Source organism: Prionailurus bengalensis, chromosome B4 (genome assembly GCF_016509475.1).
Source record: "Prionailurus bengalensis isolate Pbe53 chromosome B4, Fcat_Pben_1.1_paternal_pri, whole genome shotgun sequence".
NCBI classification, from domain to species: Eukaryota; Metazoa; Chordata; class Mammalia; order Carnivora; family Felidae; genus Prionailurus; species Prionailurus bengalensis.
Genome location: NC_057358.1, coordinates 29,872,311 through 29,887,298, shown reverse-complemented (window position 1 = coordinate 29,887,298; position 14,988 = coordinate 29,872,311). Strand labels below are relative to the sequence as shown.

Sequence of the window (14,988 nt, the reverse complement as noted above, 5' to 3'; positions counted from 1 at the left end):
TATCTGTTTTTATGCCAACTGTTTTCATTACTATAGCTTTATAATAGAGCTTGAAATAAGGAAGTGTGATGCCTCTTGCTTTGTTCTTTCTCAGGATTGCTTTGACTAATTAGGGTCTTTGTGATTCTATATAAATTTTAGGGTTGTTTTCCCTAATACTGTAAAAAAATGCCATTGAAATCTTAATAGGAATTGCATTGAACCTATAGATGACTTTGGGTAGTATGGATATTTTGACAATATTAATTCTTCCAATTCATGAACATGGGATACTTTTCTTTTCTTTTTTTTTTTCAGTTTCTTTCATTAATGTTTTGTAGTTTTTAGTGTGGACGTATTTTACCTCCAGGGTTACACTTTTTCCTAACTAATTTTTTTGATGCTATTGTAAATGGGATCATTTTATTTCTTTTTCAGATAATTTGTTGTTAAAGTATAGAAATACTACTGACTTTTGCATGTTAATTTTGCACCCTGCAACTTTACTGAATTCATTGATTGGATATAGCTTTGGTGTTTTTTTTGTTTGTTTTGTTTTTTGATAGAGTTTTTAACAAAGAATAGTCTCCCTGCCTGGCTGGAGCAGAACTGGCTCCATAAGTGGCAAGGGTCTTTTTTGTGGTCTTGACTCAAGTAAATTGTGCCCATTTCCCTGGCCAAATAGTGCTACTGGCTTTGCTCTGCCAAAGACCAGTTATGCCTGCTGTATCCTCTGTTCAAGTGTGTCTGGGCTACAGAGCCTATAGTTGTTCTATCTAGGCTTTCTGGTTAGGTTGGTCTAAGAGCTACACTCATCAGTGGGCAGGGTTTATGAATGAGCTCCCTTGCCTAGGCAGAATGGGCAGACCTGCTCCAAACAGCCTTCCTAGTATTCCCAATCAGGTTTTCTAGTTGGAATGGGCTGGGCATGGTCATTGGTTGGGCTACAAATTAGTTCCCTTTTCCAGGCAAAATAGGGAAACTGACTTCAAGTCCAGATCTTTGTGATCTTGACTCAAGATGACTGTTCCCCATGTTCCCTGGCCAAATTTACCGCTGGCTTTGCTCTGCAAATAATCAGTTCTGTCTGTCATTTTCTGCTCAGTTGGTGTTGAACCACACAGCTTCCAGGTGTTTTACCAGTCTTCCTGGTCAGGTGGGGCAAGAGATATACTCAATGGTGAACGATGCTATGACTTAGCTCCCCTCTCTGGGCAGTGGTAGACCAAGCTCCAGGGCTAGCAAGATTCCTCTTTTAAGAACCCAAGTCATACAGACCTGCTCCTCACCAAGTTCCCTGGTGAGATTATGTCACTGTCTTGGCTCTGCAGATGAGCAAACCTGTGGTAAGGATACTACTTTGGTACTACAGGTAGGAACTCAATCTGCCAAGGTCTGAGTGCGGGTTTTTGCAAGCAATTCCTCCCTTCCCTGTCACAGATTCCCAGTGGCCAAGTCCCCTGGATTACCCCACAATCCCCATGGTGTGAGACCAGAATGGGGGCTCCCAACAGGTGACATAATGCTATAGGAGCTGAATGTTCATCCTGGGCTCTCTTTTCCAACTGGAGAAATGAGGCTCAGGGGAAATCTCTCAATGTAGTTCTCCAATGGGCATGGGGAAGAGGCAATATGGTCAGTGTGTAGCCACTTTTCCCATCTTTCTAATGCAATTGGTCTTGGTCTCTATGATGTGGAGACAGTGGTGCTTCACCTTCACCCCAATGTTCTAGGATTTTCTCAGTGGTGTCCTGTCCATGAATAGATTTTAGTTTTTCTTCTTTGAGGAAGTACAGTCAGGAATGACATTTGTTACAATTTTGGTATGCCACTCTTCCTCCTACCTTTTATGTTTTTGATGTCATAATTTACCTTTGTTTATTTTGTGTATCCATTAACAAATTACTATAGCTGTGGTTATTTTCAATACTTTTTCCCCTTAACCTTTACAGTTAAAAGGTTAATATTTTACCATACTGCAGCATTAGAGTTTTCTGAATTTAACTATATATTTGTCTTTACTATTTTACTGTATGTTTTCATGTCATAATTAGTGTCCTTTCATTTCAGCCTAAAGAACTCCTTTCAGCATTTATTGTAAGGCCTTTCTAGTGGTGATAAACCAATTCAGCTTCTCTTTGTTTTTGAGTTTTATTTCACCTTCATTTCTGGTAGGCAACTTTGCCTGGTATTCTTTTTGGGTAGTTGTTTTTTTCAACACTTTGATATATCATCCCACTGTTTTTTGGCCTGCAATGTTTTTGCAGACATTGCTTCTAATGCCTGAGAGGATTGCCATGTATGCAAGAAATATTTTCCTCTTACTGCTTTTAAAATTCTCTCATTGTATTTGATTTTAGACAGTTTTATTATAATGTGTATTGGCCAATATTATTGTGGATTGAAGTTTTGCACTGATTTATTACTTTTGTGAACTTGGATATCCAAATATCTCCCTAGATTTGGGAAGTTCTCAGCCATTATTTCTTTACATAAGCTTTGTCCCTCTCCTCTTCTTCTGGGATTCTAATCATCCATATATTAGTCAGATTATTGGTGTTCCATAGTTCATATAGTCTTCATTCGTTTATTTTCTCTTCTTTGTATAATCTTAATACTGTCTTCTACTTTACAAATTCTGTCTTCTGCTGGATTTTCTACTAACTCTGGAATTTCTGTTTGATTCTTTTTATGATCTCTATTTCTCCATTAAACTTCTCATTTTCTTTGTAATTATTTTCCTGCTGTCATTGAGATGCCTTTCTGTGTTTTTTTTTAAACTTTTTTTTTTTTGAGAGCACATGCACACATGTGTGAGCAGGGGAGGGGCAGAGGGAGAGGGAGAGAGAGAATCTTAAGAGAGAAAGAGCCCCCCAGCCTCCAAACATGGAGCTCAATCTTAGGACTGTGAAATCATGATCTGAGCTGAAATCAAGAGTCAGATGCTTAACCAACTGAGCCACCCAGGTGTCCCTTTCTGTGCTTTCTTGTAGCTCACTGAGATTCCTTAAAACAGCTATTTTGAATTCTTTATCAGTTAAATCGCCAATCTCATTTTTTTTTGAGTTATTAGAAAATTATTGTATTTCTTTCATGGTAACATGTTTCCTTGATTTTTCACGTTCCTAAATGTGATCTCTGCTGTCATTACATTTTTAAAAGTAGTCACCTCCTCCAGGCTTATTGACTGGCTTCCAGAGAGAAATCCCTTCTGTCAGCCCTGCTAGGGTTTCTTAAGTTTTTTCAGACCATTTCTACGGGTATGCCTGTTCCATACCTTTTGCTCTCTTTTGTGGGAGAATTCTTAAGCCTTGTTTCTGTGCTATAAAGACAGGCTGGTTGCTCAAGTCCTCCTTTTTGTTTTCCTTATGGCAGTGCTGACTGCTCAACTTTATGGTTTCTTCCAGGTCTGCTTTTTGTGGGTGTCCACTGTCTGTCAAAGCTCACTCTTGTTGTGGTTGGGAGCATGCACAGGGAGCCAGTCACAGGGTGGAGTTTGTGTGGGTGAGACACATGAAGTGCTGGAGGTGCCTGTGGGTCAGGTGTGGGGGATCCACAGGTGAGGTTTTTCAGCAGCTGATGTGTGGGCCTCCTGATTGAGTCCTTGACACACTTAGCAGTCACAATCCTTTTATACATTTAGTTCTGAGCCTTGACTGCCGTTCTCTCAGCCGTTCTCTGCCCTCTGGTCATGCAGCTTATGACTCAGTTCTCTGGATAAGACAGGAGAGAAATGGGTCTTTTTTTTTTTTAATTTTTTTTTTCAACGTTTATTTATTTTTGGGACAGAGAGAGACAGAGCATGAACGGGCAAGGGGCAGAGAGAGAGGGAGACACAGAATCGGAAACAGGCTCCAGGCTCTGAGCCATCAGCCCAGAGCCTGACGCGGGGCTCGAACTCACAGACCTGCGAGATCGTGACCGGGCTGAAGTCGGACGCTTAACCGACTGCGCCACCCAGGCGCCCCAGAAATGAGTCTTTTTGACAGTATCATGCATACCTAAAGAAGCTGGGTACTTACATGCTCTCACTCTTTCCCATGCAAGAAATCCCGGGATGAAAAGGGCTCTCTTGACAATGAAGTGTGGTTGTCCTGAAGGAGTGGTGCAGTAAAGTCAAAATGTTCCTTTTGCCCTCTACAATGTATCCAATATCAGATTTTGTTGTTGTTCCAACAGTGTGCTTGGAACTACTTCCATGGACTCCTGGGCTCAACAAAACGTCTCTCATCTGTGGATGATCATCAACTTGGTTTTCCTTGTGTGGGGCAGGGGGAGGGGAGATGGCAAAAAAAGAAAAAAAGAAACAAAACCCCTGCAATGTTGATGTCATCACTGTGATCCTCCTTCTCTCTTACCAAATATTTTACAGGAACTGTCACTTATTGTTTTTAGTTCTCTGATATATCTAATTATATCAAAGTGCTTTTTAGAAAGCTTTCTCCCTTCTCATTGAGAAACGTTTTCTTTTGTAGCATTTTAATGCAGTAGTGCTTTTAGTATTTGCAAATATAGATGTACAAAAGCTCTTCTTCCTTTTCCTATGTAAATTAGAATAATTAGCAGTACAGCCTTCACTGTTTTTTACCTGCTATAGAGGGTGACATACACAGTTTTTGTTAGAAGGATAGAGTTTCTTATTCTCAGCATCTTCCTTAATTTTGTCCTTTATCCAAATGCTGTTTTAGTTGGGACCAGAATACTCATTTTTGTATTTGATATGTAATCTAATTTAGAAGGATGCATCCATAAGGATATCTTTGACAATCTGAACTATAGGCATAAACCATTGGTTTCCCCTCACTAATTCAGTTAAAGTTTATTAGATTTTTTTTTTTACAAATCCTACTGATTTTAAAAGTAACGTGCTGTTGCAGAACACTTTCATTTAAACAAATAAGTATAAGCTTATATTATTTACTCATTGGCTAGAATTAAACTGAAGCCACAGGCTGAGAGGCTTAGCAAGAGTTTGTAAGTGAGAAAATAAAATACTGTTGACATTATTTATTTCAAGCCATAATTCTAAACTAGTCATTAACATTTGTCAAATATGAACAAAAGCTGGGGAGGATCAAGTCACTAAAGATAAAAACCTTAGTGCATGTTAGGGTAATGGCCCCATACTGTGAAATTTATGTTTATTCTTCATCTTATTTTCATGAAAGTATCAAGACTAGATTGTATGAAAATATTTTGGTACATCTTGGTATTAAATACTGAATATAATTTTGGATGCAGGTGGTACAGAAGACTAGCTATCCTAATGACCTAATTCTAACTAAAATGCTACATTTAAAAAATGAATTTTATTTTTTTTTAATTTTTAACATTTATTTTTGAGAGACAGAGAGACAGAGCATGAGTGGGGGAGGGGCAAAGAGAGAGGGAGACACAGAATCTGAAGCAGGCTCCAAGCTCTGAGCTGTCAGCACAGAGCCCAATGCTGGGCTTGAACTCACAAACCGCGATGTCAGACGCTTAACCGACTGAGCCACCCAGGTGCCCCTAAAAATGCATTTTAAAAACTATTGCTGAGATGACATAAAATATACTCAGGAAAGCAACACAAACAAAAAAAGAAGAAGTAAAAGCATTTAACTTGCAGATTTATGCTAAAAATGTGTGTGTGTGTGTGTGTGTGTGTGTATGTGTGTGTGTGTGTGTGTGTTGTACATAATTTTATAAAGTGGATTGTCCTGGAATAATGTGGGAGGTGGGGGAGAAAACAAGGTGGGTAATTTCACAATAAAGGGAAATAAAAAAGAGGGCATAATCAAGTATTTTGGAAAGTACTGGTATAGAACATCATTATTATATATGGCTTATGGTGGCAGATGTGAAAGCTGGGAGAGAAGGGAATGGGATTATAACAACACAGAGTAGGAACCATTAGAATGACTTTTTTAAAAACTATATATTAGTTTTACATACTTTCTGAATGCTTAAAACATTTCATAAAAAGTAAAATGAAAAATCATGCTGCAAAAAGTATTCCAAGTAATTAGTTATTTTACATTTTATATCTTTTACCTTGAGTGTCAAAGGTTGAAAAACTGATCCTGTTTGTAGAGAATTTACGTGGTGCAATGTGACTGTTAAAAAAATCTTCTTGATGTGTGGACATATATCTGTTTTTGAATAAATTCACACCTAAAATAAAATGAAAAAAAATTTCACAAAGACATTGCAAATATTTGCATACTACTCCCTAGTCTCCATGTATTAGTTTTTATTTTGCATTTGTAATTTTTCTTTTCATATTTTTAAATGTTTATTTATTTATTTTGAGAGAGGGATAGGGATAGAGAGAGAACAAGTGGGGGAGTGCAGACAGAGGGAGAGAGAGAATCCCAAGCTGGCTTCTACATGGGGCTGGATCTCATGACCCTGAGATCATGACCTTAGCCAAAATCAAGAGTCAGACACTTAACTGACTGAACCACCCAGGGGTCCCTTCTTTTCATATCTGAGTGGTCACTTGTCTATCATTCCAATTTCTATAAACTACTTTTTCATTTTCCCTCCCTTTTTTTGTTCTGTACTTTTAGGTAACATCTTCCTTAATCTTGACCTTTAACCCAAACTCACTTTACCTTAAACATGAATATTCATTTCTATATTTGAGCTATAGTCTTGTTTTAACTCCTTTCCTCTTAGCAATTTCTTCCAAATTTTGCTTAGAGCATTTAATTATAAATTCACAATTAGTAAATAAGCATAGATTAATTAGCTAAATAAATTTTGTTCTTAAAGGATATGGCATTTTAAATTGACTAAATGTAGGTAAGAGTACTTCATTGCTTTGCCAAAGGTTATTATTTAAAATTGACAAGGACTCCTAATAATAAGGAACATTGAAGAAAATAGTAATTGAAAGTACCAAAACAAAAATAGTCTGAAAATTAAAGACAGAAAAATTACTCTTCATACTTTATCAAATTTGCTAGAGTAAAACACGAAACAAATTTAACTGCTTGATTCAAACAGTTTCATTTTTATAATGCCTTAGTCATAAGCTGTTTGAGTTAGTCATTTTTATTTGTGGGGTGCCTGGGTGGCTCAGTGACTTGAGCATCTGACTTCAGCTCAGGTCATGATTTCAGGTTCATGAGTTTGAGCCCTGAATTGGGTTTGCTGCTGTCAGTGCAGAGCCTGCTTTAGATCTTCTGTTCCCCGCAGCCCCCCGCCCAAAGTCTCTGCCCTTCCCCGCTCATGCTCTCTCTCTCTCTCTCTCTCTCTCTCTTAAAAACAAAAATAAAACATTAAAAAAATTTATTTGCTTCATTTTTTAAATTTTATTTTAATTCCAGTTAGTTTCCATACAATGTTATGTTACTTTCAAGTGTACAATAAATATAGTGATTCGACAATTCCATATACCACCCAGTGCTCATCACAAGTGCCTCATTAATTCCCATCATCTATTTCACCCATCCCCCACATACTTCCCCTCTGGTAATTATCAGTTTGTTCCCTGTAGTTAAGAGTCTATTTCTTGGTTTGTCTTTCTCTTTCTCTTTTTTTCCCATTGCTCATTTGTTTTGTTTCTTACATTCCACATATGAGTAGAATCACGTGGTTTTTGTCTTTCTCTGACCGACTTTTTCCACTTAGCATTATATTCTCTAGCTCCATCCATCTCATGGCATATGAAACTCAAAATGGATTAAAAACTTAAATGTGAAGGCTGAAACCACAAATATCCTAGAAGAGAGCTCAGGAAGTAATGTTTCTGACATTGGCTGAGGCAACATTTTTTTAGTATGTCTCCTGAGGCAAGGGAGAGCAAAAATAAACTATTGTAACTATATCAAAATAAAATTCTTCTGCACAGCAAAAACAAACAAACAAACAAAAACAAAAAAAATCAACAAATTAAAGGCAATATACTGAGTGGGAGAAGATATTTGACTATTTTAACTAGTTCTTTTTCAGAAATAAATGTGTGATATAATGAAATAAATAAAGCATTCAAAAGCAAAGTTTCAGAAATCTTGCCTTAATCTTAAATTTCACCAAGAACACATATTTTGGTGCTTATATTTGAGACTCAACTATTTCCAAATGCTATATTTCAGCATTGTTTCTGCAAAAGTCATGACTACAATATTTCTTGCACCAGAGAGAAACGTATCTAATAGTGTTACTCCAGGATTAGAAGCAGTAGTGTAATCTGTGAGTAGACAACTACTCTAATAGAGATGTAAGTTCACATACCAACTTAATTATGTACAGGGAATTGCTAACCAATGAAATAACTGTTATAATCCTCTCATAACACTCATCAACTAGCCCTTACTGTTTTTTCCAGTTTAAAGCAACTTACCTTTCCAAACCAGCAACAGAAAGTGAGTAGACTAGCAGTGAGAAATACTACACTGAGTATATTCTAAGGTCACTAAAGCACTGGATATTATGGTTCACTTTCTTTTTTTTTTTAATTTTTTTTTCAACGTTTTTATTTATTTTTGGGACAGAGAGAGACACAGCATGAACGGGGGAGGGGCAGAGAGAGAGGGAGACACAGAGTCAGAAACAGGCTCCAGGCTCCGAGCCATCAGCCCAGAGCCTGACGCGGGGCTTGAACTCACGGACCGCGAGATCGTGACCTGGCTGAAGTCGGACGCTTAACCGACTGCGCCACCCAGGCGCCCCATTATGGTTCACTTTCTAAGTGAATGAGTTTTAAAATTAATAATATCTAGCTGATTTTCTATTGATAGCAAATACTAAAGTTTAATTAATTATAAGAGGGAATTCATGAAGATTTTTACCCATGTAATAATATATACTTACTGTTGTCATTAATGATCCATACATAATAAAATCCAAAAAAAAGACATAAACTATAAATATTCGACTTGAAAAATACTTGTCACCAAGTATTGTGTCTTGATTTTATCAATTATTTTTTATGTTGTGTCTTGATTTTATCAATTATTTTTTCTCTTCCAACATTATATGTCAAGTGTCCTACATCAGTCTCTATAGACCAAAAAAAAAAATCCCCAAACACTTTAAAAGGTAAACATTAATGTGTGGTTGTTTGTGTGTGTAGTATGAATTTAATTAGCATTTGTTATTATAGTAAAAGAGAAAAACACAATGTCTGAATTGTACAATCAAAAATTTCATAGAATTTGCATGGCTAAAGCAATTATATAAGCCTCATTATAATGAAATGCTTAGGGATTTGATCAAGAAAAAAGTCAGAATGATGAAAGCCTGATAAAACTGAGGCACAACTGACACTGAATAATCCCTTAACCAGTGCTTTTTCTACACAAGGCTGTCTTTTTTAAAAAACTATTTTTAATTTTTCTTTTTTAGAAAAGAGAGAGAGCATGTGAAAGGGGGAGAGGGGCAGAGGGAGGGGAGGAGAGAGAGAGAGAGAGAGAGAGAGAGAGAGAGAGAGAGAATCTTAAGTAAGCTTCATGCTCAGCGCAGAGCCCAACACGGGGCTAGATCCCATGACCCTGGGTTCATGACCTGAGCTGAAATCAAATATCGATGCTGCACTGACTGAGCCACCTAGGCACCCCTACAATGTGATCTTTTTATAAAAACTTAAATCATTTTGAGGAGTTAATGTTAATATTATAACTTCCAAGTTTACACTAAAAGGACATTCATGCTGTAGGAGTATACAAATGAGATGGAATATGACATTTTTGTTCATAGTTCAAGTTATAAACCATAGTCCCACATCAGAAAAAGTTACTATGAGGCAGAAATTCTTTGACCCTCTTAAGACTATTTTATGCCATTTTTAGGTTATATAATTGTAAATTAAGTAGGCATCAGTGATGTAGAAGAATAAGATATTCTGTGGTCCAAAAAAAGTGTCTATCAGTTCCCCTTATGCATATACCTTGTAGCTGGAGAAAGGAATATGAGTAAATTTGCAGTAGTACCTGCATTGAGATTGCATACCATTTCATTTGAGGTTTTTTTTTTTAATATATGAAATTTATTGTCAAATTGGTTTCCATACAACACCCAGTGCTCATCCCAAAAGATGCCCTCTTCAATACCCATCACCTACCCTCCTCTCCCTCCCACCCCCCATAAACCCTCAGTTTCTTCTCAGTTTTTAAGAGTCTCTTATGCTTTGGCTCTCTCCCACTCTAACCTCTTTTTTTTTCCTTCCCCTCCCCCATGGGTTTCTGTTAAGTTTCTCAGGATCCACATAAGAGGGAAAACATATGGTATCTTCATTTGAGTTTTTATGGGATTTGAACATTTGCTGGATTTAGAAACTACTAACTAGGTCAAACAAGAGGAAAAACACAAGAAAGATATTTAAAAAGAATTTAAATTAAAAAGGAGATAACTAGGATTGGTGATTTGGATCAAATAAAACACCTAATGTTTTGTGAATGAAAGATGGTTATAGGAAAGCAAGTATCAAAGGTTGGAAACTTATCATAAATCTGACACCATAATAGGGACCTTGCTTTGTTGTAATGACTGAGACCATGAATAATTGTTAAAGGTGGTACTCTGATCTTTGTTGCCCAAATATATATTCACTGCAACATAAGAAGAGGAGGCAACCAGCCTGGGTATCTTTACCAAAAAGAACCACAAAGCATAAGATTGGATAGAACAACTTTCACTACATTTTGCGAAAATAAAATGACATACAGCAGTGAGAAATGGGGATATTAGTAGATACATCTGAGCCTTCTTTGGTTGTTTCTGCAATTTGTATAAGTAAGATTTAATTGTCCATTTGAACTGGACCAAGAGATTCTTAAATAAGCACGGAGGCATTAAAAGCATTTCATAGTGGATAGGATTAAAAACTGGGGGGGGGGGGAAGGTATATCCTAGAGAAATTTATGATCTAGTAAGAATCACAATTTCCCTCCTTCACTATGACCTCTCACTGCTTTAATGCTTTCTGAAAACTCTCCTTCCTGAAGTTCCTAGTGTAGAGTACACACTTATTTTTATTTTTTATTTATTTTTATTTTTAAAAATTTACATCCAAATTAGCATATAGTGAAACAATTATTTCAGGAGTAGATTCTTTTGTGCCCCTTACCCATTTAGCCCATCCTCCCTCCCACAACCCCTCCAGTAACCCTCAGTTTGTTCTCCATAATTTTGAGTCTCTTTTGCTTTGTCCCCCTCCCTGTTTTTGTATTATTTTTGCTTCCCTTCCCTTATGTTCATATGTTTTGTCTCCTAAAGTCCTCATATGAGTGAAGTCACACGCTTTCTCTCTTTCTCTGACTGCCTAATTTCTCTTAGCATACTACCCTCCAGTTCCATCCATGTAGTTGCAAATGGCAAGATTTTATTCTTTTTGATTTCCAAATAATACTCCATTGTATACCACATCTTCTTTATCCATTAATCCATCGATGGACATTTGGGCTTTTTCCATACTTTGGCTATTGTTGACAGTGCTGCACAAACCTGGGGGTGCATGTGTCCCTTCAAAACAGCACACCTGTATCCCATGGATAAATGCCTAGTAGTGCAATTGCTGGGTCATAGGGTAGTTCTATTTTTATTTTTTTGAGGAACCTCCATACTGTTTTCCAGAGTGGCTGCACCAGCTTGCATTCCCACCAACAATTCATTTTTTTTTCAATATATGAAATTTATTGTCAAATTGGTTTCCATACAACACCCAGGGCTCATCCCAAAAGGTGCCCTCCTCAATACCCATCACCCACCCTCCCCTCCCTCCCACCACCCATCAACCCTCAGTTTGTTCTCAGTTTTTAAGAGTCTCTTACGCTTTGGCTCTCTCCCACTCCAACCTCTTTTTTTTTTCTTCCCCTCCCCCATGGGTTTCTGTTAAGTTTCTCAGGATCCACATAAGAGTGAAACCATATGGTATCTGTCTTTCTCTGTATGGCTTATTTCACTTAGCATCACAGTCTCCAGTTCCATCCACGTTGCTACAAAGGGCCATATTTTGTTCTTTGTCATTGCCATATAGTACTCCATTGTGTATATAAACCACAATTGCTTTATCCATTCATCAGTTGATGGACATTTAGGCTCTTTCCATAATTTGGCTATTGTTGAGAGTGCTGCTATAAACATTGGGGTACAAGTGCCCCTATGCATCAGTACTCCTGTATCCCTTGGGTAAATTCCTAGCAGTGCTATTGCTGGGTCATAGGGTAGGTCTATTTTTAATTTTTTGGAGGAACCTCCACGCTGTTTTCCAGAGTGACTGCACCAGTTTGCATTCCCACCAACACTGCAAGAGGGTTCCTCTTTCTCTACATCCTCTCCAGCATCTATAGTCTCCGATTTGTTCATTTTGGCCACTCTGACTGGTGTGAGGTGATATCTGAGTGTGGTTTTGATTTGTATTTCCCTGATGAGGAGCGACGTTGAGCATCTTTTCATGTGCCTGTTGGCCATCCGGATGTCTTCTTTAGAGAAGTGTCTATTCATGTTCTCTGCCCATTTCAGCTATTATTTCTTCAAGTACACCTTCAGCACCTTTCCCTCTCTCTTCCTCCTCTGGAGTACCAATTATGTGTAGATTATTTCTCTTTAGTGCATCACTTAGTTCTCTAATTTTCCCCTCATACTCCTGGATTTTTTAATCTCTCTTTTTCTCAGCTTCCTCTTTTTCCATAATTTTATCTTCTAGTTCACCTATTCTCTCCTCTGCCTCTTCAATACGAGCTGTGGTCATTTCCATTTTATTTTGCAGCTCGTTTATAGAATTTTTTAGCTCCTCCTGACTATTCCTTAGTCCCTTGATCTCTGTAGCAATAGATTCTCTGCTGTCCTCTATACTGTTTTCAAGCCCAGCAATTAATTTTATGACTATTATTCTAAATTCACTTTCTGTTATATTATTTAAATCCTTTTTGATCAATTTGTTAGCTATTGTTATTTCCTGGGAATTCTTTTGAGGGGAATTCTTCCGTTTGGTCATTTTGGATAGTCCCTGGAGTGGTACAGACCTGCAGGGCACTTCCCCTGTGCTGTCTTGAATAACTTGTGTTGGTGGGTGGGGTCGCAGTCAGACCTGATGCCTGCCTCCAGACCACCGCTGGGGCCGCAGTCAGACTGGTGTGTTCCTTCTCTTCCCCTCTCCTAGGGGCAGGATTCACTGTCTGGTGGCGTGGCCTGTCTGGGCTACTTGCACAGTGCCAGGCTTGTGGTGCTGGGGATCTGGCATATTAGCTGGGGTGAATGGGCAATGTGCACGGGGGCAGAAGGGGCAGGCTCAGCTCGCTTCTCCTTCGGTGATATTCTTCAGGAGGGGCCCTGTGGCAGTGGGAGGGAGTCAGATCCGCCGCTGGAGGGATGGATCTGCAGAAGCACAGTGTTCGGTGTTTGCGGGGTGCCAGCAAGTTCTCTGGCAGGAACTGGTTCCCTTTGGGATTTTGCCTGGCGGATGGGCGAGGGAGATGGCACTGGGAGCACCTTTGTTTCCCACCAAACTGAGCTCTGTCATCTGGGGCTCAACAACTCTCCCTCCTGCTGTCCTCCAGCCTTCCCACTTTCTGAGCAGAGCTGTTAACTTATAACCTTATATAACCTTAACTTATAACCTTATATAACTTATAACAGAGGTTAAGTCCCGCTGGCTGTCCAAACACACTCCGTCCGGCTGCTCCGCTTTTGCCAGCCAGACTCAGGGTCTCTGCTTGGCCGGGGGGCTGCCCCTCCACCCCGGCTCCTTCCTGCCAGTCCGTGTAGCTTGCACCGCCTCTCCGCCCTTCCTACCCTCTTCTGTGGGCCTCTCGTCTGCGCTGGGTCTAGAGACTCCGTTCTGCTAGTCTTCTGGATGTTTTCTGGGTTATTTAGGCAGGTGTAGGTGGAATCTAAGTGACCAGCAGGACGCAGTGAGCCCAGGGTTCTCCTACACCGCCATCTTCCCCTGGTTCCCACCAACAATTCAAAAGAGATCCTCTTGCTCCGCATCCTTCCCAACATCTGTTGTTACCTGAGTTGTTAATGTTAGCCATTCTGACAGGTGTAAAGTGGTATCTCATTGTGGTTTTGATTTGTATTTCCCTGATGATCAATGATGTTCAGTATTTTTTCATGTGGCGCTTGGCTATCTGGATGTCTTCTTTGGAGAAGTGTCTATTCATGTCTTTTGCCCATTTCTTCACTGGATCATTTGTTTTTTGGGTATTGAGTTTGATAAGTTCTTTATAGATTTTGGATACTAACCCTTTATCTGATATGTCATTTGCAAATATCTTCTCCCATTCTGTTGATTGCCTTTAATTTTGCTGATTGTTTCCTTCTGCTGTGCAGGAGCTTTTTATTTTGATTTTTGCTTTGTTTCCCTTGCCTTCAGAGACATGTTGAGTAAGAAGTTGCTGCAGCCAAGATCAAAGAGGTTTTTGCCTGCTTTATCCTTGAGGATTTTAATGGCTTCCCATCTTACATTTAGGTCTTTCATCCATTTTGAGTTTATTTTTGTGTTTGGTGTAAGAAAGTGGTCCAGGTTCATTCTTCTGCATGTTGCTGTCCTGTTTTCCCAGCACCACTTGCTGAAGAGACTGTCTTTATTCCATTGCATATTCTTTCCCACTTTGTCAAAGATTAGTTGGGCATGCGCTTGTGAGTCTATTTCTGTGTTCTCTATTCTGTTCCATTGATCTGAGTGTCTGTTCTTGTGCCAGTACCATACTGTCTTGATGGTTATAGCTTTGTAGTATAGCTTGAAGTCTGGGATTGTGATGCCTCCTGGTTTGGTTTTCTTTTTCAAGATCACTTTGGTTATTTGAGTACACAGTTTTAATTGTTACTTTCATGATTTATATTTTCTGTTTGGTAATAACTGGGCATTTTAGATGACATATTATAGCAAATCTGGATACTGAGTTCCCCTCCCCCTTTGAAGCTTGTTTTTTGCCTGATTATTTATTTAGAAATGAAAGCTGGACAATTTTTTTTGTATTGAAATATCCTTCCCTTCAGTGTGAAATTTCTAATGTTGCTTTTCTTAGGGCATAGACTTGGCCATGCATACCGCGACCTTTGGATGACAGTTTTTTTAAA

At 38.7% G+C, this 14,988-nt stretch overlaps 1 protein-coding gene across 2 annotated transcripts in view; it reads right to left on the bottom strand.

Moving 5' to 3' along the window:
- LOC122474025 (coiled-coil domain-containing protein 7-like) overlaps window positions 1–14,988 on the bottom strand; it is a 347,700-nt gene that overhangs the window by 12,562 nt on the left and 320,150 nt on the right. For both annotated transcript variants that reach the window (XM_043564967.1, XM_043564968.1), the window contains one exon: window positions 6,013–6,132. In XM_043564967.1, the coding sequence (XP_043420902.1) occupies window positions 6,013–6,132 (120 nt within the window). The remainder of the gene's footprint in view (window positions 1–6,012; window positions 6,133–14,988) is intronic.